The sequence below is a fragment of the Choloepus didactylus genome, chromosome 1 (assembly GCF_015220235.1).
Source record: "Choloepus didactylus isolate mChoDid1 chromosome 1, mChoDid1.pri, whole genome shotgun sequence".
NCBI classification, from domain to species: domain Eukaryota; kingdom Metazoa; phylum Chordata; class Mammalia; order Pilosa; family Megalonychidae; genus Choloepus; species Choloepus didactylus.
In genome coordinates, this window is record NC_051307.1 from 185888040 (window position 1) to 185913752 (window position 25713).

The window sequence follows — 25713 nt, forward strand, 5'->3', positions numbered from 1 at the left end:
TACCAATATTAAGAGTTCTGATACATGAAGATAAGATGTTTTTCGATTTATTTACATCATTTAATTTCTCTCATCAATCTGCTACAGTTTTCAGACTGTAAGTTTTACACTTCTTTTGTTAAATTTAATCTTAAGTATTTTATTCTTTTTGTTATAAATGGAATCACTTTCTTAATTTCATTTTCAAATTGTTTATTCCAAGTGTATAGATACACAACTGATTTTTTGATATTAATCTTTTATCCTTTATAACCTTGCTGAACTGATTTATTAGTTGTAATATTTTTTTTTAGTGGATTACTTAGGATTTTCTATATAGGAGAGCACATCATAGTTTTACTTTTTCCTTCCCAATTTGGATGCCTTTTATTTCTTTTTTTGCCTAACTGTTCTGTTGAAAACCTCCAGTACAATGTTGCATAGAAGTAGTGAGAGCAGACAACCTTGTCTTGTTCCTAATCTTAGAGGGAGAGGATCCAGTGCTTCACCATTGAGTATGATGTTAGCTGTGAGGTTTTCTAGGTTCCTAGGCCATTTATTAGGTGGAGGAAATTCCCTTCTATTCCTAGTTTGTTGAGGGTTTTTAACATAAAAGGATGTTGGGTTTTGTCAGATGCCTGTTCTGCATCTACTGAGATGATCATGTGGTTTTAATTTTTTATACTGATATGGTGTATTAAATTAATACATTTTTTGGGGAGTTAAAACAACCTTGCATTCTTGGGATAAATCCCACTTGGTTATGCTGTGTGTGGTGGTTTGGAGCTATGTACTCCAGAAAAACATGTTCTTAAACTTATTCATTCCTGTGGGTGTAACCCCTTGAAAATAGGACCTTTTGTTGAGGCTATTTCAGATAAGGTGTCACTCAGAATGGGTCTTAATGCTATTATTGAAGGCCTTGGAGGGAAGGTCAGAGAGAGAGAAAAAAGCCAGAGGAGCAGCCAGAAGATGAAAGTCAAGGGAATCAGAAAAAGAAGATGTGGCCTGCCACGTGACAGAAGAGCCTACAACCAAGAATCACTGGCAGCCAACCCCAGAATGCCAGTCTTTGGGAAGAAAGGATCACGTTGATTTGTACTTTCTCCTAGCTCTAAATCATGAGCCAATAAATTCCCACTGTTTAAGCCAACCCATTGCATAATATTTGCTTTAGCAACAAGGAAACGAAAACAGCATATAATTCATTTTTATATCTTTCTGGGTTTGGTTTGCTAGTATATTGTTGAGGATTTTTGGATCCATATTTATAATTGATATTGGTCTGTAGTGTTCTTTTCTTGTGAGGTCTTTGTCAGGCTTTGATACTAATGTCAAATGAATTGGGAAGTAGTCCCTTCTCTTCTATTTATGGGAAGAGTATAAAGTACTGGTATTTTTTTTTCCATGAAATTAAGTTTTATTTAAAAAAAGGTAAAGCTATACATCCTTTTAAAAAAAAGAAAATTCAAGTCTTAGCTCTTTACAGCAGTAATTAAATAGTGGTAACACTTTACCATTGTAAAAATGTCACAGAATTTAAATCCCAACTTGGATCCTCAAAGATTCAAGTGTTTAATCCCATATGAGGGTTGGTCAGTTTTAAAACAAAATTCCTCTGATAAGCCATTCTCGAGTCCTTCATTACAGCCATGCATCCATCGGGTCTCATGTTGGGATAGTTGGTTGATGTGGTTACTTCACAGTGGTTATTCTGGTCTCTGACTATGTTTATGTAGCCCTCCATGCCCTGATCTTCAACCCAGCTGTTCTTGACAAGCCACTATTTATTGTTATTTCAATCTGTTCCTTCAAAGCTATAGACAACCACCAGGACACTGTCATCCAGGTCTCTGCCACTGTAGTCTGACTCATAATAAATGACTGATGAGTAGAAGTGGAAGGAGACATGGTTTGCATCAATAGCAACCAAGATGGGACCCATAGTTGCCACTGCCTTCATTAAGTGCTTTCTCCTGCAGAGGGATGTCCACAAAGCCAGTGTCATTGGCAGCAGCATTCTTGGGCTTGTAGCAACAGGTCATGTCGTTTCCAATAAAGGATAGGATTTCTCTGAATTGAGGGCTTTGTTGTCCTGAACGTACTGGAAAGCATTGTCCATTAGGACACCATTGTAGCCGTTATCGCCCTCAGCCTGAGAGCAGTACAGCAGATTATACTCCCTGAGTAAAACAAGTTCACCAGCTTTCTGGAACATCTGTCCTTCCAGGCAACCAGGTGCACTGAAAGCCCAACAAGAAGCACAATGACCCTGATTCTTCATGGGAGTCACGTGGCCTTTCTTATGCCAATTCACAGATTTGGGGACATCAGAGGGAAGTTCATAGAATATTTTCCCCTTCTGGTGTTGCTGGTTTTAAAAGCCATTCATCATCTGCCTGAATTCTTCATTGGTCATGTCACTAAAGGCATTCATTCCCATCTTGAAGCTGTGTTGCCCCAGGCCGTATTCTAGATTGTGCAGTTCGATCACTTTCATATTCTTCTCTTACACTGCTCTCCTCCAACCCTCTTCATTTGAGCCATATAGTCTCTGTTGCTTTGACTTCCACTGGTGCCACTGTGCTTCTAAACTTGACTCAGATGTTGGAGCAGCTGAGGCTATTCCCAAGCAAAGAGCAGTCAGAAAGAACGAAATCCTGAGGTGGCTGCGGCTGGTGCAGGCGCACTCCACACACGCAGGATTGAGATATCTCTAAGGTCAAAGCACGGGTATTAATTCTTTAAATGTCTGATTGAATTTACTAGTGAAGATAGCTGGGGCCTGGGATTTCATTTGTGGGTAGTTTTTTGATTACTAATTCAATCTCTTCTCTTGTTAAAGGCATTTTCATATTGTCTGTTTCTTCTTGAGTCAGTTTTGGTAATTTGTGTCTTTCTAGGAATTTATCCATTTCATCTTTTATTGACATACAAATATTCCTTTATAATCTTTTTCATTCCTTTTTATTTCTGTAAAGTCAGTAGTAATATCACCTCTTCCATTTAAAATTATAGTAATTTAAGTCTTCTCTCTCTCTCTCTTCTTTTTTGGTCAATATAACTAAAGTTTTGTCAACTTTGTTGATCTTTTCAAAGAACCAGTTTTTGGTTTCAGTGATTTTCTCTAATGTTTTTCTATTACATTTCATTAACTTCCACTTTAATCTTCATTATTTCCTTCCATCTGCTTGCTTTAGGTTTAGTTTGCTCTTTTTTATTTCTTTGGCCATGTTGTTTAGGAGTGTTTTGTTTAATTTCCACACATTTGTGAGTTTTCCAAATTTCTTCCTGGTATTGATTTCTAACTTAATTCCATTGTGGTTATAAGGCAAACTTTGCATTATTTCTATCCTTTTAAACCACTGAGATTTGCTTTATGGCCTAGCATATGATCTATTCTGGAGAATGTTCCATGTACACTTGAGAAGAATGTATTTTCTGCTTTTGTTGGATAGTGTTCATCAATGGAAATAAAGGTCTAAAATTTACTTTCCGTGCACTCTTTTGTAGTGAATATCGAAAGAAATTATTCAAAAAAGAAGAGAATAAACAGTTAGATATAGAATGCAAGAAATGAATGATTAGGGGTGAACAGAAAACCCAGGATGATAAAGAGAAACTATCAATGCAGCAGGACTAGAGAGAAACTGTGTCCAGTTTGGAGAGGAAGAGGAGGGTCTAGGAAGGAGCTCTCCAGAAAATAAATAACCTGCGTTTTTGAGCATATGGAAAATATTAGTCATAGGTATGCTGCAGAGATGTTGAAAATGTTAACAGATATTTAAAAACATTAAAAATAAATGAGGAGAACCTAAGATGGTGACTAGGTGAGACAGGGCAAAAAAACACCTCCATGAAAAATACTAGATAAAAACCAGAAAGTGACCCAGAACACCACTGCCAGTGATGCACCAGCCGGACAAGGTCTGCTAAATCCACAGAGAACATGCATTTGGTGAAACCAGGAACCTGCATTCTGAAACGAGTGAAACTAAGTCCCGCGGCTGTGCTGTGGTGTGGGGAAATGGTGGGCTGGCGTTTGGAGACGGACTAGTTCTTTAAAAAAAAGCCTGGGAGTGGCTGCAGATATGACGGGGAGAGCTGCGCAGTGAAGCATGGTGGGAAAGGGCTGGGCTAACGCCTCGGTGTCTGGCGTGGAGGATACCCCTTCCCACACCCGCTGCTGATTGTCTCAAGACCAGAGGAGCAGAGGGGAGCCAAAAGGAGAAAAAAAAACCGCATTCCTTGCAGCCTTCTCCCCAGTGGGGGTGGGGGGTCGGGGTGGGGAACGCTCCTGCCCGGGGGCCAGAAACTCAGTGTGATGGGGAATCTTTCCCGCAGCACTACACACAAGCCACAATATCGGCCGTGGACAGTGGCCTGTAATACACCCACGGCTGATTGTCCCGGAGCTGGGAGGGAGGAGCTGTGCAAAATGGAGGAAGTTAACGCATCCCATTCAACCATCTTTGAAGCAGGCTGGGAGCACCCCTGCACGGCCCAGTGACCCAGGGCTTCCCTGGCAGGCAGGTGCACACTAGTGACGTGGCGCAGCCCTCCCTCAGTAGAGGTCCTGGAATAGCACAGCTGGGAAGGGGGAACTGCTCAGAAATCCCAGGGACCCTACGCGAATACCAAGGACTTGTGGGTTAGCAGCAGAGACAATCGATGGAAAGACTGAAATGAAGGCTTAGGCTTCTGCAACAGCCTTAAATCTCCGGAAACACCTGGGAGGTCTGATTATTAAAGCTGCCCTGCCTGTCTAAACACCCAGACACACGCCCCACATTCAGGCGGACAGCACCAGCAATACACCCAAACTTGGTGCACCAATTGGACCCCACAAGAATCAGACCCCCACACACCACAAAGTGGGAGAAAACTGACTTGAGGGGAATAGGTGACTCATGGACGCCATCTGCTGGTTAGAGAAAGTGTACACCACCAAGTTGCAGTTCTGTCAAATTAGGGATCAAGTAAAGTAAATGCCAAGAGGCCAAAAACAACAGAAAATCTTAAAGCATATGATAAAATCAGACTATATGGAGAACCCAAACCAAAACACTCAAATCAAAAGCTCAGAAGACACACAGTACTTGGCACAATTAATCAAAGAATTACAGACAGGCAACAAGAGCATGGCTCAGGATATAAAGGACATGAAGAAGACCCTAGAAGAGCATAAAGAAGAAATTGCAAGAGTAAATAAAAAAATAGATGATCTTACGGAAATAAAAGAAACTGTTGGCCAAATTAAAAAGACTCTGGATACTCATAATACAAGATTAGAGGCAGTTGAACAACAACTCAGCCTCTTCGAGGACCACAGAACGGAAAATGAAAGAACAAAAGAAAGAATGGGGGAAAAATCTAAAAAATCTAAACAGATCTCAGGGATATGATAAGATAAAATAAAACGCCCAAATTTAAGACTCATTGGTGTCCCAGAAGGGGAAGAGAAGGGTAAAGATCTAGAAAGAGTATTCAAAGAAATTGTTGGGGAAAACTTCCCAAACCTTCTACACAATATAAATACACAAAGCATAAATGCCCAGCGAACTCCAAATAGAATAAATCCAAATAAACCCACTCCAAGACATATTCTGATCAGACTGTCAAATACTGAAGAAAAGGAGCAAGTTCTGAAAGCAGCAAGAGAAAAGCAATTCACCACACACAAAGGAAACAACATAAGACTAAGTAGTGACTACTCAGCGGCCACCATGGAGGCGAGAAGGCAGTGGCATGACATATTTAAAATTCTGAGACAGAAAAATTTCCATCCAAGAATACTTTATCCAGCAAAACTCTCCTTCAAATTTGAGGGAGAGCTTAAATTTTTCACAGACAAACAAATGCTGAGAGATTTTGCCAATAAAAGACCTGCCCTAATTCAGATACTAAAGGGAGCCCTACTGACAGAGAAAAAAGCTGAGGGACTTCACCACCAGTAGATCAGTCCTATAAGAAATGCTAAAGGGAGTTGAGCAGGCTGAAAGGAAGGGACACTAAACTATTGACTGAAACTACATGAAGAAATAAAGGGTATCACTAAAGATCACACGGTAAATATAAATACCAATACTACTGTATTTTTGATTTGTAACGCCACTATTTACTTCCTACAGGATCTAAAATACATAAACTGTAATGACAAATCAGTGGTTTTGGACTCAATGTAAAATATGTAATTTTTGACAAGAACTACATAAACGTGGGGGAATGAGGGAGTATAGGAACATAGTTTATGTGTCATATTGAAGTTAAGTTGGTATCAAAGAAAAACAAGATTGTTATAGATTTAAGATGTTAAATTTAAGCCCCACAGTAAACATAAAGAAAGTATCAGAGAAGATGACCATAGAGATGAAAAGTAGAGTAGGGGTTCCGGGAAGTGGGGGAAGGGGCAATGGGGAGTTAAGAAATGAGTGTAGGGTTTCTGTTTGGGGTGAAGGGAAAGTTCTAGAAAGGGATGGTGGGAAGGTGATAGCATTGCAACATTCTAAATGTGATTAATCCTACTAATGGAATGCTAGGGAGGGGGTGGAATGGGAAGATTTAGGCTATATATATGTTTCCACAATTAAAACAAAAAAAAAACAAAAAACAAAAAAAAAAGACAGTCTAAACAGATGACAATTAAATGCCAAGGATGATCCTGGATGGGATCTGAGGATGGAGGAGAGGAGGCTCAAAGGGACACAGATGGGACATAAGGAAAAAAAAAAAAAAGGAAATATAGAATGTAAACTTTGTATCAAGGTTGAATTTCTTGAACTTCTTAGCTGCGTTTAATCGGATTGCATAAAAGAATGTTCTTGTTCATAAGAAATGTATATGTGAATTATAGTGTATGTTCAAAGATGTGTGCAGCTTGCTCTCATATGTTCAGAAGACAGAGCAATAGATGATGGATGATAGGGAGGGAGAGAGGGAGGGTGAGAGGGAGGGAGGGAAAGAAAGAAAGAAATGGTGGTGTGACAGGATGTTAAAGGTGGTGGATTGGGGTATTGGGGGAGGGGAGTCGGGGTATGCTGGAGTTCTATATATATGGGGTTTGTACTGTTTTTGCAACTGTTCCTGTAAGTTTGAATTTATCTCAAAATAAAATTTTTTATAAAAAAATAAATAAATGAGGCAAATTATTAAAGGTGACAGAAGAGGTGACTTGGCATAGGAGTGAATACCTGCATAGTAAAAATGCAAATTCTTTCTACTGATCATCAACAGTTGATACAAGAAATGATGTAAACTCTTATTTGAAATACGTAAGTAAATGCAACGAGAAAGATTTGGAATATTTAAAATGGTTACAAGATTAGAGGTTGGGAGAATTGTGGCAAGGACAGCTATTTTTGATCCCAAGTTTGATAACTAGGTACGATTAACTGGATAATATTTAAAATAATATTAACTGGATGATATTTAAAATAACTTAAAAGAAGAAGAGAATTAAAAAAAACAAACAAATATAGGTTGAGCTCTTCATATCACTGGGTAAACAACTCACTGCTAACTGGTAATGTCCTGAAAATTTTGATTCCTTCTCTGGCAATCTAAAATGATTGACTTGCTTTTCCAATTAATTGTCTAAACTTTATATCAAATATACCTTCCGAACATCAGAACTTTTGGGTTCCGTTGTCCAAGTGATAACCCGAGACACTGCCAGGCGAGTTTCACTGGAATTTATAAAATCTCCTGGATCCATCTGTTTGGCCAGAGTTTCTATGTATTTAAGGATAGCAACCTTCACCTGCAGAGGTAAGCACAATGAGAGAAGATGATCAGATGGTCAGAGAGGGAAACTGGACAATATTTTGGAAACCATTAAGTGTTTATTTTTTTTTTTTTTTTTTTTTTTAGGCTTTTTCAAAACAACTTTATTGAGGTATAATTTATATACCATAACTCCACCCGTTTTAACGGTTTTTAGTACATTTATCCAGTTGTGCAACCATCACCACAATCAAGTTAAGGACATTTATATCACCCCAAAACGATCCCTGGTGTCTTTTTTTTTTTTTTTTTTTTTTAATCATCATTTTATTGAGATATATTCACATACCACACAGTCATACAAAACAAATTGTACTTTCGATTGTTTACAGTACCATTACATAGTTGTACATTCATCACCTAAATCAATCCCTGACACCTTCATTAGCACACACACAAAAATAACAAGAATAATAATTAGAGTGAAAAAGAGCAATTGAAGTAAAAAAGAACACTAGGTACCTTTGTCTGTTTGTTTGCTTCCCCTACTTTTCTACACTTCCATCCATAAACTAGACAAAGTGGAGTTTGGTCCTTATGGCATTCCCAATCCCACTGTCACCCCTCATAAGCTACATTTTTATACAACTGTCTTCGAGATTCATGGGTTCTGGGTTGTAGTTTAATAGTTTCAGGTATCCACCACCAGCTACCCCAATTCTTTAGAACCTAAAAAAGGTTGTCTAAAGTGTGCGTAAGAGTGCCCACCAGAGTGATCTCTCGGCTCGTTTTGGAATCTCTCTGCCACTGAAGCTTATTTCATTTCCTTTCACATTAAGTGATTATTTTTTGAAAACAGAAAATGAAAAAATAACATTGACAATAAAAGAAATTAAATAAATTATTTCCTTTTTATGTTTCTCACTCAATCCAAGTAAAGTCGCTGGTAAGCCATGCCAGGTTAATATGTAGAAGGTAAAATACTAAATCTGACTCTTTGGCCCAGTTGGCCCTGCTTAGGGTTTTCAGGAAACAACACGAAAGTGGCAGCAATAGTTGGAGTATAAGGACTCTTGTGATGATCTCCAGGTACCCTCTGAGACGAAAGGGGAGAAGGGAAGATGGCACTGGAATCATCTTCCTTTTTGATGCCATGATCCTTCCTTTCTCCTTTTTCCTCAATACCGGGCAGTATACTAACTCCCCCTCCCCTGATGTCTTACATCACTTCCTAGACAATAAATGTCATTTTGCACTGGTTTGCTAGTTGGTCAGGTCCCATGGTGAATGCTGCCAACAGAAGCTGGTGCCAGGAAAATTACAGCCACTGTTGCATGGTCTGGAGCAGCTTTGTGTAACTGGGGCAAACTAACCACCTTTTATCTTGTAGTGCTAGCTACATCTTTTGGATCAGTGGTTTCATGGTTGGGCTGAGTAGGAGTGCAATGGATTTGCCAGGCAGCTGGAACCCAACTTTGTGGCAAAGTTTTACCAGGCAGTGGCTACTATACCTGGTAAGAACTAAAAAGTATTAATACCAAAGAAGATAATCACAGTTGATGGAGTTGAAGCCATGACCTTACAATGAGAACTCAATTCAGATATGTTACCTAAAGATCTGGGGATGGTAAATCAATCATATGACTGAACTCACTGGCCAACCCAGGTATGGTTATTTTAATGTTAATAGCATATCAACTGGACTCCTGGAGTACATCTTTTTCCCCTAAGAAAATCCAGATTACCAATGTGCTTCCTAGCTTGTTTCTTTCTAAGAGATGTCAAATATCCAAGAATTTGATAGCTTCTTTTGCAATTATAACCAAAAGGAACTGAAGCATTATAACTCAAGTTTGGCCTGTCACTGGCCCATGAGGTATATAATAGAATCCTCTTACCCCAGAAACAGATGAGATTAAGGATAACAAAATGTCGTATTTTAATAGTTTGGCTGTATTCAAATAGCTGGTTTCATCACCTTACCAGATACTGGTATAACTATGTGACAGCCCAACCATTAGCTTTCCCAGTGATAACTTAGTAAAATTAAGGAAAATCAGGAGAGGGAGATACTTAGTTATTACCTATTCCTCCGAAGTCTGTTTGAATCCAAATAGCATTGACTTTTTTCTAAAACATATGTGAATCTTTGGAGCTGGTAGCAGGTATTCCTATTCTGTAATGTTGCTCTACAATAATATGAAAACACTCTCTATGGATTGAGGGTTTATTCTTTTGTACCAAAATAAATAACAGATTTTCAGGGAAAACAAAAAAGTTCTGACTCTTCTACGTTTTTCCTTTGTTGGCTCCAGTTAAAAAACAAAGGTTCAAATTACATTCTTCACTTTATAATGTATGAATTTTAAGAAGTAATTATAACTTTTAAGACATGAACTAAAAACAACAAGAATTGACCTATCAGACATCCTGGGTAAAATGTGCAGTGGACAGAGAAAGACTTCTGGTTAGCTTTGCAGTGGCAGGCCCAACTAAATCATGGCAACATAATTGGATTCTTGAAGCTATCTTACCTTATCTGAAAGGTGACTATAATAAAGAATTGAAATGTTTTTTGATAGTATTTTTTTTAAATTTTTTATATAGTTGATTAAAAAAAGAGGTAATTAAAAAAAACAACAAAAACAACAACAACAACAAAAAATAATGTGTAGTCTTGTTGTACTAAGGAAAATAAACCAGAAGCCCTGGTTGATCTTAAACTTGTACCTATATTTTGAAGCATGTGTGTTATTTTCATAAATCATTTGAAATTTGATTATGGATTAGTGAAAATAGTAGTTTCCAACTTAGCTCTAAGCAATAAAATATTCTTGTTTTTAATTAAAAAAAAAAAATGAACACCAATGTCCAATGTATTTTGTTTTTAATTTGTCAAAAACAGTAACTGAATATATCTATTTGCTCTGAGAGTCAATTACTTGCACTGTCAGCAATTACAGAGGCATACAAAGTTCTGAAAGGGTCTCAAAGAATAGGTGTGTTTATTATAGTGATAGGCAAAATAACCACAATACATACATAATCATTTGAAAACGTACATTTTAGCAGCATATTTTACAAAGTCATGCATAGTCTATAATTTTAATAATGGAAACATCCACTGTTTTTCAGAGAAGGAAAAAAAACTAGGTGCTGAGTTATGTATAATTCTTCAACGTTTTTGGGAAACCCAGAAAAAGAGGTTAACAAAAATTACATTTCTCATTTTTAAAATATTACTAATTCAAATAAAGTCATTTTGGACTGCCATTTCCCCCTATTATATTGTTTCCTTTCTGACAGTTAATCACATGACATACTATGAGAGATTTAAAATTTTATACAAAATCCATCTTTTTATCTGGAAGAGCCATTGTTTTTTCAAGCAAGAATTTTTCTAGATCTCTTACGCAGGTTATTCATGTTTTTCTATAACTGTTAAGTTTTTTATGCTCAATTCTGTCAACCACCCGAAAGTTACTTTTATTTTTGGCACAGAGTATGGCTCCAAGATAACTGTCCCTGCTATCTTAAAACATCAACTGAAGAGTGATTTTTCCCTATGGCTTTGCTACTTTCTGTGTATTTACATATGAAAATATTGAGATATATTTAGGCTTTTAGAGAAGCAGTCTATGATTCTAGTTTCCAGCATAATGTTTTCTAATAGGAAAGCTAAGTTTAATTTGTCTGTTTCCCGTTTCATTTTTCTCTTTGTCTTTCTCTGCAGGCCCTCAGCAACTTCATTCTCTCCTAACAACTCATTTATCACCCTTATTTTCTTAAGCTGGTTTAGATTTCTCTTTCCACTGGCTCACGCAATATCTCTACGTACATTTTCAACAACATCTGAACACCCACCACCAGTACCTGTATCAAAATCCTTGTAATAGTTTATTGTGTACTATAACCAATAATGATACAAATGTCTTCTTTCCCGGGAATGTCTAGCACAATGTCTTGAACTTAAAATGTACCCAATAAATATATATATTTATTCTTCTGTAAGTCACTTTTCAAAATCAAAACAGATGGAACCCCCTTCACAATGCAGCTTTGAGAAAATACCATTATTTGAGTGTAAGTGAACCATGGGAAGAAACATATTTGGATTTTTGAGGCAAAATCATATCCAGAAAATTAAGGAAAAATCAATCCTGGGCAGTAATGCTTGTGCTAATATATTTCGTGCAGAATAGAGCAGAAAAAATAAGGCTTGTATATGCACATATGCTTGTTATTTCCCTGACTTTAATCTCATTTAAAATTAACTCATTAAAAAATATCTTTGGTAAAGATTTCAGAGGCTCTTCTTTTATCTTCAATAATTTTTCTTTTACCTTAAATTTCGAATCATTTTAAATCACAAATTGGAATCCACTTAGTTTTCACATCAGTTAAATGGAAAATGTTCACAAATAACTGAGAAAGCTAATTCTTATTGCAAATTTTATGCACATACTAGAAATATCACATTGCAAATAAATGTTGCTATTTCACTTAAGGAGAAATGGAGAATAGCACTGAAATTAAACTTGAAATTCTTTTGTTTAATAAAATGAATACAAAGGCAAAGCTGATATTTAGTCCAAAATACCCAAAAAAACTCCTAAAATTAAAGTAAAAAGTATTGGGAAATCACAAACATAAAATTAGGTAAGATTATATAGAGCAAGTTTGCATTACCAGCTCAGGGTTAGATGGCCATACTTAAGATGCCTTCTAAAGGTGTATCCCCAGTAAGCCTCACCAAAGGATAGTCTGGCATTTGAATAATATTTGAAATCAAGTATCTGCATGCTTAAAATGCTTACAAAGGTTAGTAGTTGAATACAGATGCAAACAAACATTATCCGAAACACTGCAGAGTTTGTAAAGAGAGTTTAGAAAAGAAATAATGCAGATTAAAACAAACAAAAAAACCTTAGAGCTCCAAAAAGAGTGAAGCTGGTCCCGAAGTGGTGGCTTGACTGTCTGAAAGTTTACAAAAACAAAATCCACTGATTGAACAGCTTCTCATGTGACAGAAATACAAATATCAACATAACTTTATTAATACAAATTCTTCAAAAGACTTTAAATTTTTACCTTCAAGCTTGGTGTTTGGGTCTGATCAACTGTAAATCTCATTAGAATATTGAACTGAAGATCATTTGGAAAAGATTCCCTAAAATAAGACCAAAACAAAATAAAAAATAAGTCATCAAGTAAGTAAGCATTTAGCAAACTTAAGAGAATACCATGCTTAATACAAAAAAAAGAATGTCATTCAAAAGCATGCATGAAAACAAGTTCTGTATGTGGTACAGCCTATGTGTTACAGTATAAAATAAGAGCTATTCCCAGAAGAATGTGATCATCTGAATTTTTACCTAGTATGGGATTAAAACCCTACACAATAAAAAACAGTCATCTATCATGCCTAAACCATAAATATAATCAGAAAAAAAATTCAATAAAAAGTGCAACATTTTCAGAAATGCTTCTCTACACCTAACATCTGAATACTAGATGTATCTTGATTTACTAAATGGATACTTGAAATAAGTCATTTCAACAATCTACATAAGAAAGTAAACATATATCATTGGTTTGAAATACTCTGAAAAAAATATTTTGAATATTTAAATGCATAATGAAACACTGTTTTTAAAATTAGGAAATACTTTAAATATACCACGTGAATGGTCATCATTAAGGATTTTCAAACGGAGTCTGTGCAGTTGAAATTATTTTAAAGGACTAAAGAATCTTTACTTTTAACACAGGAACTAAATATTCCTGATTACTATCAGGTAAACTTGAAACATATGAAGAAAATATTACCTTGTAACATCAAGGGCTTTCTGAACTTTTGCCTGAACAGACCCAAGCAAATCAGCACCCATTTTTTTTAGTAGTTGTGTCAGCAGTACAAACAACCAATCTTGAAGATCGTCTTTGTGGACTTGTATGAAGTCCACCAGTGTCTCCAAAAACATGCTGAACACCTACAGTTGATATAAAAGGAAAGGGGAAGGCAAAGGGGAGGGGGGAGAGAAAGGAGGAAATATTGACCTCTATGCTCAATTCAAAACTGAAATAGAAAGGAATACAGGAATCAGAGGCACAGCCACTGGCAGCCAAGCGGAAAAACAATCTCTCTTGCTTTTCATTGGACTCTGTGATACAAGAGTATATTTGAACTGTTATCCAACTTCTGCAGAAGTTCAACAATTAGCTATTCCATGCAGCATCACTTGGTAAAGAAACTTTGGCCATAATGGCTGGCACACCTAAGGTTGTCAATGATACCAAAACTTAAAAATGGTTAAATATGAATTCCATTTTATCTGAAATTCAGGAAAAGGAACTACCCATATAGCCTCACTTGCTCTCAGCTTTTTGGAAGAGTGGCATTGAGTAAATCAGAGGATGGCTATGCTGACAGCTACCTTAAAGTCTAAAATTTATAAGATACAATGGGCTAATAATTAGAAAATTCTTAGATTTCTCAAAATGACAGGAGTCACAAACTTTTCGGTATGAGAAACATTTTTAATTTAACTGCCCCCAAAGTAATTTCAAATGATCTGGGATAACTGTAACTATACCTAAAATAAAATAAAGTCAGGAAACAGTCTACATCTAAATTTTAATGATTTTTAAAAAGTCCTAGATGGCATGCTATTTATTTCCATTTCTATTGATGGGTTTTGTACTTGGCTCCAGTATTAATTTAGTAGTTTTAAAAAATTCTTTAAAACATGAAGGGAAGCTGTTATTCATAAATGATATATCTCATTAAAATACTTACACAATTAACCTACAACAAGGTCATATCTCTTTACAAGAAACTCAAGACCATATCAGAATATTTGCTTCTAGGCAAAGAGGAAAAACTTCTCAGTCCTGATGGATTATGAATTAAATTACAATCACATTATAAAAACTTTTTAAATATCTCAAAATTATCCTAATTTAAGAATTAGAGTTTTGTTCTCAATGTGTATTTTATTTCTTGAATTTCCTTTATATAGTTATATATGAACTCCACTTATTCTATGTTAAAAATGGAGGATTTTCTCTAACATAATTATAATTAAGCTTTAACATTTGAATTGGAGTTAGAACGTAGAAAATATACTTTAGCTGTCTGCCGAAGATATGCTATATTTGTAAAAGCAGAAACCAGGACTACTTTCAATTTTATTGTACTCTCTGGTCCAGGCAGTGTCTGCTTCAACACTGTTCTCAATCACAATGCAGATTCTCTAACTCACACCCCAGTTCTCCCCTGGAAAACCTGGCTTCTCTTCTATTCCAAACTTGGCCCACTGTTACACTTAAACTTTCTTTGGCCTTGTCCTCATGGCCAAGGTACTGCTGGGGAACTTCACTAGACCTCGTCTATGACAAATCTAGTATCTACTCTCACTAATGCCTGGCAAATCTGTCCAGGGGTTGGCTGGAGCTGGCTTGTACTTGCTGTGAGAATCTATTGTTAGATATTCAGGAATTTTGTGAATTGACTGGCAGCTTCAAATTGGCCCTGGTAGGAGTAGTTACCTAACACACATCCAAACACACACACATCCAAAATACATATTGGAAAATTCATATGAAATTTCTTAATTGATTGCCAAGAATCCTGCTTGGACCACTTCAGACACTAGGCACTGATCTTTCCTACTTGGAACTAATACTGGTACTCTCTATTTCTCATCTGGAACATATATCAATTGAGGACGCTGACTATATTTTATATATTCTTGTATCACCAATTAGAACAAACTCTAAATTATTAGAGGCTAAGGACCCAATAAAAAATTGTTCACTGAATGAGTAGGGACAGTTCCTTAAAGAATAAGGATTTTCTCTTAAGGGAAATTCGCTTTATAATGGATAGACAAGCCTTCTCCTTCAAGGAGAAGGAAGATGTATAAGTACTTCATTTCAGCCAAGATTAACTTCTTTCTCTTTGCTATAAACTTTCTGGTATCTCTCACTTCTGCATTCACTCTGCTCATTCTTGGGAGGCCCTTTCTTGTCACACTAAAATAGGCAAAACCTACGTTTGGTTAGATAAAATGTGAATATATTGTATACTCATATATAGATATGGAAGTGAGTATACTGGATAAAAATGAATGCATGTTACTTACACAGTATTTTACATATAGATTGTACTATCATTTTTCAAAAATACTTATATCCTGTCAATGATATTCACGAAATGATTTTTTTCTCTCTCTCTCACACACATATACATACATCCAAAATACATTTTAGAAATTTCATATGAAATTTCTTATTTGATGGCCCTACCACAAAAAGTTCACTGTCAGATACTGATACTCTCCCATTTCCTTATCCATGATTAAAGGAGAAAGTGGGAAGTGGATATACTAATACTAGGGATAATAATTTTATTTCAGAAGAGAAAATTGAGAATTATTGTTCTGTAAACTGCTGTTTGCTTTTATGGAATGACAGGAATAGAATACTAAAAAGTACATATAGGGAGATAGGGAGCTAATTTTTTTAAAACAATTATGTAACTTGGGAATTACTTTTTAAAGTAAAGCAATCTTCAATCAAATCAATTCATAATCCCACACATCTCACGACTGCACTTTAGTGGAAAAAGTTAAAATCTTTGAGCTGTTACAGTTGAGGTAGTCTTTTTAAAAATTCATTCAAATCTTAGGTGTGCCAGTCATCAAATATAGAACAGAAGGACATAATCAAATTAGATTAATTAGTAGATTAAAAAGCACATCTCCAAACAGAATCACAGTTTGCATAACTGCAAATAGCGTTTCGTAGATTGCAAAGTGTCCAACACTGCATGAACTCTTCGGGAGAGAAAATAGAGAAAAAGGGTTAATTTCACAGTCATGCAGTAGAGTTAGCTTTCCAACAAATATTGAACCAACTTACTCTCTATTGAGAGTTCCAACACAGGGGACAGCATGCAAAAGGAAAAAAAGAAAAAACAGAAAAACACACAAATTAGTTGCCATCAATGCAAAGTTCCTGTATGGGAGAAAAACACTTAGAAAATAAAAGTGACAAATGTTTTTCAAAGTTTTATGATAAACTCAAAATAGTTTTTAAAGCAAGAGTTAAATGAATAGTATGGGAGAAGAACATGTGATTTTCCTGCGTTTCTGTCTCACCTCCTTGCCAAGGAAATTAAAAAACAAAACAAACCAAAACAATAAAACCTTTTCTAGTCACTACTATATTTGAGGCTCAATTTCTAGAAAGAACTCAAGATTAATAGACACCAACCCCTATTCCTGAAATCGCCAACATTTAGTTCTAAAACAGCACCTGGAATTTTCTTTTTTCTCTCCCTCTTTTCTTTCTCAATAGCAATATTTTTACTAGTTAAATAACATCTATGAAGGCTTGGAACAATTACTATTGTCTGAATAGACAGACAAGATGTGTGTCAGTATCTCCTGATTCAAGGACTGTTGAGGCAGCTGAGCTGCCTGGAGATCTCCTCAGGAGACCAAGTATGATCTTCTAAGTGGGATAAATCATACTACCCTGTCCCAGAAAAATCCAGCATCTACTTCTGCTGTATTCAGAGTTCTTTCCAAGTCTTTCCTTTCTGGAATGTTTAGACTATATATTGGAGCTTGCCTGATATTTGTTTTAGTTGGACCCAGACACTTATGCTAAAAGAACATAAGAGGAGAACTTTTTGGAGGCTGGAGAAGCCAATCCTAGCTGAAAGGAGATGGGGTTGCTGCTCACAACCTGGTTTCCAAAATGTTTTATTTCTGCTGGGGACAGCAGGTGGTCTCAACCATGTTGGGAGAAATGAAGACAACTTTCACTTACAATGGAAGCTAGTTATTACCCAGAAGCTTTTTTTTAAATTCAGTTTTATTGAGATATATACCCAGAAGCTTTGAACATAGACTGAAATTATGACTTCAACATTAAAGGACAAAGAGAAATCCACCCAACCAATGTTTATGTTATGAGGCACCTCCCCAATACTTAGGTCCATTCTATAGAGTTTCAGCCCAATAAGTTTTCAGAACAGTTGAGGTTACAGACAAGCAATTTCAATTCTGAGTGGAGATCTACGCAGGCTTGAAGAAGAGGTGCTTGCTAAGTGGAGGCCCCAAAGACGCTGGGTTGGGGAAGAAAGAACTGCCTCTCACAGCATATTTAAAGACTATAAGGAAAAACATGACTCATTTTGGGAAATGAACATAGTTCAGGCTGGGATGAGAGTGAGGAGGGAATGATAAGCAAAAATGATAGGCTTGCTTTGGAGACTTTTCCTGAGGACAATGGATAGTTACTATACGGTTTTAAACAAGTAGAGAAGATTACTCAAGGATGCAGTGAGGAGGAGAATTTAGAGATGAGGGCTGGGGAGGGGTGCAAAAGCAAAAGGAAATTGTGTCCTGATTTAGCAGTGAGAATAGATTAGGCATGACAGACAAGAAAACACACCTCTTCCTCCTCTCCCACACTACATTCCTTAATATGACAGAAAATACATACTGAAGACAGAATAAACTCACAGTGAAGATGAAAACAAAAAAGACGTCAATTAGAAAATCGGAATTCATGAGATGTTTCTGGAAGAACAATCAGATAAAATCATATTAACAAGAAAGAGGATACATATTTAAGTACCTAAAACATAGCTTTGAGATGAGACCTCTTTCCATTTCACTAGGAGGGAAGGTAGAAAGAATGGGTTCACATGCAGTTAGGCTTGCTGGTTTGGAGGCAGGAAGTGGAGTTTCTGCTTGGTGCCTTCTATTTGCATGGTGAGGTAAGACGCAAGGACGTATGCTATGCTTGGGACAAGAGATGGGGGGTAAACAGAGCTGGAATTTTGAAGTGAGACCATTTTTGATGTAGCTGCCATAGACAGCAGAAAAGATAGCTGAGATGGGGAGGATTACCAGACAGCACTGAGCACTTAGCCAAAATCACAGATCAGAAATAGAGAAAGGCAGGAATCCACAAGGCTGTCTGATTTCACCCAGCAGGAGCCCGTACATTGTTTCCCTTCAAAAGTTCTAATCTTTGAACACTGGCATGAGCTTTCCTATCCCAAGAATACAGGTTCCTGAATATCTTTCTCTATTTTTAGTGCCAATGATCAAGAGTTGATCATTTTTACAGGGGTTGGCAAACTACAACTGGTAAACAAAGAATGTTTTTTTTTAAAATAAAAAGAATATTTAATGGCACATGAAAATTAAATGAAAATCAAAATTTCAATGTACGTAAAGTTTTATTGGAACACAGCCACACTCATTTGTTTACACGTTGTCTATGGATGCCTTTGTGCTATGATGGCAGAACTGAGCAGCTGCGACAGAGACTATTATGGCCTACAAAGCCTCAAATATTTACTATTTGGCTCTTTATAGAAAAAGTTTGCCAACTGCTGTTAAAGTACAAATCCAAAAATGTTAGCTGCTTGATCCTGAAGATAAAACTACTGGTACTCTATAAAGATACATACAAAAGGGAGAGTGGTGTGCATATCTGCTATTTCAATATCAGGATTTTATGCAAAATTGCAAAATCAAACCCTACCATTTTTGACTCAGCACATTATGGTAACATAACCAGTTTATTTTTAATGAATTCTATTATTGGCAGAGTCTCTGACTGACAATCACTAAACAAAAGCCAAACAAAAACACATGAACAAAAATCTTCCCATCATATTTCTTCACTGAACTGACTAAAAAAACACAACAACAAAAAACAAAAAACTAAAGTAAACAAACAAAACCAGATATGCCAATAAGAACTGCAGCTGGTTCAATACATCTATTAAAGGAGGACAAACATTTCTGCTTGGTTCAGGTCCTCTACCAAAATCAAACTTGATCTCCAAGGGACTATTTTCAATAACATTTTTCTTTATTACTATTTAGATCCTGGACATCCAATTAAATTGCATTATTGCTCTAACCAAAAAATCAGAACCTGTGATTTTAAGAATTAAATCCAGCCTCAGTCTTACACTTTCCAGTAGGGCAGACTTATATCACTCATTAAAGATGTTTTAAAATATATTCTTCAAAGTTGTATGGGTAGTAATTAAAACATTATTAATAAAACAGGTTCATACAGATCATATTATTTCCTCCTTTGGCTTAGACTGACACCTAAACATATCAAAAATCTTTCCAGAATTTATAGAAATTTTCGTGTTAAAGTGAGCCCTACAGAGTAATTAGTGGTAGAAATATCAGCGTAAAACAGTGTGGCTGGGTACGTGTTTAGTTTGAAAGCTACAAATTTTAAAAAATTTTAGTAAACCAATTAGTTACCCAGTGTATTTCAATCCTTGTCTTTTAATGGGCTCTTCATTCTCAGATACATAAATATACTTTCCGGTTAAGGATAACCCTTTGAAATCATTGTTTTAAAGTATAAGCAATTATTTCAATAATTAAGTATGCCCTCCACTGGATTTAAGTTTTTTGCTGCATTTTCATTTATATTTAAAGTAGGTTTAAAATTTTTAAGTAATGTTGTAAGTAATGGAAATATTAAAAATAGAAAAAAAATGAGGAAGTGATGTGTGGAACAGTAAAGACAATTAAAAAAACAGTAACATGAAATTCATTACTGTTTTTCTTAGAATTTCCATTCTATAGCTCTCTCTCATTTAGGTTAGAAATTCTCCTGCAGACACTTGTACCCAAAGGAAGACACTAATAAAAGTTTTGCAATTGTCAAATATGTTGCCGGAACAGAATAAAGGAACATATTTTTATAACAGCACAATCCATCAAGACAACCCAAAATTTCAGAGTATGCAAGCATATCATGCGTAAGTAATCAAATATAATTTAATCAACATTGAAAACTGAACAAAGTTCTGGAAATCTTTATGGGTTAGTTGTAATATACAAAATACTTCTTTTATACTACTACCAAACTATTTTATGGGTTAGTTGTAATATACAAATACTTCTTTTATACTACTACCAAAGCCATTTTTTGTTAATTAATTGTTATCTCACTGTTCTTTCAAGGTAAGATTAAATTTACATTAACATTGTAATAAATAATCACAGAAATAAAAAAACTGAATAAAATGCTATAAACTTTTTTCAACTTACCCCAATTACTTCCTTTACAAATAGTACAATATTCTTAGTAATATAAAATGTACCCACACTAACTAATTACATCATGAGTTAAAATGTATTATAATTTTATGAATATTTCTCAAGGGTCATCCACATTGTAATACGCTTCAGGTTTTAATCTTGGAAAATCTATCTCCAGACACTCGTGAATGGTTTACTGGACAGCAATTGCTAAACTATACATGATATTGAATATTTAATTTCAATCACTTGAAAATATTATTATCAATTTCGGGCAATAATATAACAAAAATGGCTTTTATTTTACTTCTTTTTTGGACCATACACAATAAAACCTTCTGAGAGTAAATAATCTTAAAATACCAAAACATACCTTGCCATGAGGATCAGCAAACATTCTTGTGAAAATTTCACATAATCTTTTCAGTTCAACTCGACTGCCAAAACAATAATGCAGCTAATTAATTAACTTGCTGTAGGAAGAAGTCATTTAAAAGTAATCTTACATATAATTAGGCTTCTTTAAAAAAAAAAAGGTACTAATTCAGCCCTCAAAACTGATAAATGTATAGCAGCAGTCAAGGTGAGTCAGGGCTAAATACAAAGTTATTAAATACAACAAAATTCTGTTGCTAAACATACTGTTTTAAAATTTGAAAGTTACATGAAAAAAATGCAAACATATTTCATTAATGTAGTTATGACAGGGGAAATGTTGCAAGTGACATTCCCAGGACACGAATCTTACCCTTTTAAGTGTCAAGATTTTTTCTTTAATTTTGTCATTTAGGAGCTAAAATCTTTCTAAAATATTGTAACTACTACCTTGCCATTTAAAATGACACACTGAACCTAATATTAACCTAATTTTGAGAGGCTTGGGAACAATATTATGATTTATTCCAGAGCTTTATTAAGTATGATATGAACATGTGAAAATATATTAAGTGGTACATAGATAAACATTTATTTTAAATTATATAGTTCTAACATGTCCTAAAATAAAGCTATAGTAAATCAAACCCTAGTATCACAGCTGTCAATCAGGAAGTAGCCCTTTATATTCCACCACACTCAAACTTACGATTACCTGTAACTAGGTTATGTAAAAGGGTAGAATATAGAGGTATAAAACTTTGTATAGATAAGAAGAATGAAGAATGTAGGGGGATTAAAGCAAGCAAAAGCCATTAGGAAAGGAAACTAAAACAAAATAAAACAAAACAAAAAAACCACCCACCCAAAACAAACACATTTCTGTCCTTAGGGATACTGTATCTTCATTTTGAATGAGTATAAACAAATTCTGTCCTCTCACTAATAAACTCACCAGGAATTAATTCTAACATACAAATATGCTTTATTATTATGTGCATTTTATTATTTTAATTTTAGAAACCGACAATTTTTCATTTAACATATTTATAATAAAAAGCTTCCTTTAAAAATGTTTATATAACACTGCAAGTGAATCTAAAAAAATTCGTAAACTATAATATGGAAGGTTCTAAAAGACTGAGGCTTGGGAAAAATATCTTGAAGCCACCTTCTGAGAATTCAGAACTAATCTATTCCTATACCAGTATTTCGAAAGCATTATGGAAGCAAAGTCAAGTCAAAAAGTACACCTGGCAGACAATTCATATCTCACCTTAGTGTTCTCTGATTTTTTAATAAGTTCTGCAGACCCAGGAGGCCTTCCTTCCTTTCTGACCAGTTGGAACTAGCACATCGATTGAGGACTTCTGCCACATCTTCTGTTTGTCTCATATATGTAGGAATACTTCCATTTCGAGAACTGTAGGAGCGTTCTGAACAAGCACTGGATGCATCACTGTTGGCATCATCATCTGAATGCATTCCATATGATTCATATCTTCTTCGAGCAGGTTTTTTCTGTTATATATAACGAATCACATTAATGGTAGCTTAAAGAATATTTTCGTATTTAGCAATTCCTACTGACCACAAAATGATCGATTCTTGTTTTAAAATCAGTGCAAAGAATACTACTAATCATTGTGATATTTACTTTTTCTTCAGAAAATATGTTTGGGAAGTTAGCAGAAGATGAAATATTCTTTAAAAGCAGTAGAAGGAGAATAAGACAATATGGAAGCTCAGATACAGGAATGGGAAATGCTAAAATTCTTTTCCTTTTCTTTCTCCTTTTTCAGACTGAGAACCAAGAAAAACTATAATATAAATTAACAGAAACTAAACTAGAAATTTAAGTTGGTAAGAAGAAAGTGATATTACCCTTTTATAGGATGAGTCCAATGGATCAGAAAAATGCATGTTTTCCCCCATGTGCGATTATATTTTTCTTCTCTACCTTCTCTTTCTCTATCATTTCTTTTGCCCTCTTCCTTCCCATGCACCCAACCCTCATGTCTGCTAGAGAAGTAAAATCCAGAGAACAAAATGAGAACCTCTTTAGCTTACTATTATTATTTTTAGGATGCAAGCTCCTTGAAGGATTCTCCATGCTTTTTTGATGTATCTATGCTGTTTATATCAATAATTATGAGAAAACATATTCAGATTCCTCTGATTTCTTAACATATAAAGCTAATTATTTAATATATGTAACTGCCAACCTTACATCTTAAAAGTAAAATGAGAGAAAATAAATAACTTAAGATTTCCCTTGGGAGAGTTGGAAACAAACCTTTATGTAATCTAATATTTGAATTTAGGTTGGGTGAATGGTGAAGACATTTCTATGAAACATGTCAAGCACAATAATTTAAAATAATTCCAGGTGGCTATAAAGTTTCCAAAGAATAAAACCTAAAAGAAATGTGATTTGAACCTAATTCATAATAGTTCTAAAATGATATTTTCATTACTAAATGTCTCATATTGATTCAGAGACACCAACTTTGCATTCTTTTGCAAATCAGGCGCCAAAATTTATTACCACTAACGTGGTAATACTGTGATGTATCCTATGTTGGCTTCAGGATCAGTTTTGTATTAGAAATCAGCATAAATAATCTCACCTCTATATAAATGAAGCAGTCTGGCTTAAAGGACTAGTAACCCCATTGGAAACACTATACAAGCATTATCACCTTATTGATAATCAAGTTCAGAAAAACAGATGTATATCTAAAAATTATTACTTCCAATTTAATTTTTTACAGATGATTATCATTTGTTAAACTGATGAAGCAAAAGAGAAAAAAGTTGTTATCATATAATGTCAGAAAACAGCAATATTTATACCTTAGTCCGCATGTCTCCTAAGAGCTGAGAGCAGTAAATTTTTAAAGAGAAAAATTGAAAATAATGAAGAACATTTTGCTAAAAAGCACAGTGAAATAGGCATTTTTAACAATGCCCATGATGAGAAACATTAAGTCTTTTAACATATGGATACAAGAGCACTGCTTATTAGCAATCTATGTCTTTTATCTTGCTAATAACTTTTAGTCCAAAGAGAAATATCTAAAAGACAAAATATTCCCACAACCAGTTTCCCCAAAGAAACTCAAGTGTACCTCCTATTTGGCTTCTTTTGCCATTTCCAAAGTTAATTTTAATCTCTATGATATTACTCAGGTCTAAATTGGGCTGAATAGATGGAAAAATTTTTTCTTAAATACTGGTAGCTGTAACTGGAATATCTATGGTATGCAAATAAAGGAAGTAGACAGAATCAGATTATTGGGATTCAGATTTTAGCCTTGGTGGTTAAATATACCTCATATAATTCAAATAAAATGTCTTAGTATAATAACTAATAGTTCAAGGATAATCCCCATTCAAGTCATAAAATTATATGCAAGCAACATTTAACTGTTATATCAACCAATTTTAAAAAAACGCTAGAAAATACAATTTGAGAAATATATTGATAAGGAATAGTACATTTAAAACATCTGACAAATTTAATATCAAAATAAGAAGTGATCAATATATTCCACGTCCAAGAGAACAAAAACCCTACTTAGTTGTATTAATTTACCAAAAAAAAGTAATCAAATGGCTGAGGTAAATGGAAAAATTCAGCAGACAGACGATGTTAGAGCAGAACTACATACATGTAATTAAATTTAATAAATTACAGCTAAACTCATGGATATTTTCAAAAACTTGTTTTTCAAATTCATGTGGTGAGAACTATACTAGGTCAACACCAGTTAAGATATGATCTACATTTTTAAATGTATAGCATATTTTTAATTTCAAAACAAAGACAAGGCCTTTCATAAGTTCTAGTTAAGGAAGTGAGTAAATGATTCTCAAACATAGGATTAGTATGATAATTCAAAAGGAAGTGTCACACCTAATTGACTTGGGAAATGTCAAAAGCCAAATAAATACATTGTTTCAAATGATACTTTTTCATAATTATAAATGAAAGAAAACAACAATGATATATGTACAGCACTCTTTCAACAAATTAACATGAATCTGTAGGTTATTGTTGTTAAGCTTTATCGTTTAATGTGTTGGGTATAAAGAGCAAGGAAGGCATCTTAATTACAATTTGTCTTAAAGCTCTACCTTCTTTCAGTTCAGAAAATTAAAATAAAAGACTAAACAAATTTTACCACAAATAAAAGCATTCTCCAAATACTCAAGGTTAAGCTAACCTTGAAATTACATGCTTGTAAGTGTACATTTTTATACACTAATCTACCTGCTCTTGCCTTCATTCAATATACTATAGCACATAAAGTACTATTACCAAATAAAATATATCAACATTTATATTCCTGAAACACCATCAATATCTATTGGCCCTGGCTTAAAACCCTGAACAATTAATAAACTTTAAGGATTAATTATATTCTTCTACTTTTTACATTGCAGAAGTCTAATGAGAGCCCACATTTTACCTTCCTAGACATAATCCACAAGAATTCTCTCATCCCTTTACCACACTAGAGCACTG

At 34.8% G+C, this 25713-nt stretch overlaps 1 protein-coding gene and 1 pseudogene across 15 annotated transcripts in view; both read right to left on the reverse strand.

Moving 5' to 3' along the window:
- Nucleotides 1–25713, reverse strand: part of CLASP2 (cytoplasmic linker associated protein 2) — a 279413-nt gene that overhangs the window by 76718 nt on the left and 176982 nt on the right. For 4 of the 15 annotated variants that reach the window (XM_037846856.1, XM_037846806.1, XM_037846840.1 and 1 more), the window contains 5 exons: nt 22459–22703; nt 21181–21244; nt 13531–13694; nt 12793–12871; nt 7595–7738 (listed from right to left, as the gene is read on the reverse strand). In XM_037846856.1, the coding sequence (XP_037702784.1) occupies nt 7595–7738; nt 12793–12871; nt 13531–13694; nt 21181–21244; nt 22459–22703 (696 nt within the window). Of the gene's footprint in view, nt 1–7594; nt 7739–12627; nt 12679–12792; nt 12872–13530; nt 13695–16626; nt 16630–21180; nt 21245–22458; nt 22704–24038; nt 24063–25713 lie in introns of all 15 variants that reach the window. The other 11 variants (XM_037846847.1, XM_037846833.1, XM_037846779.1 and 8 more) reach the window with 6 other exon arrangements.
- Nucleotides 853–2810, reverse strand: LOC119542275 (annotated as a pseudogene).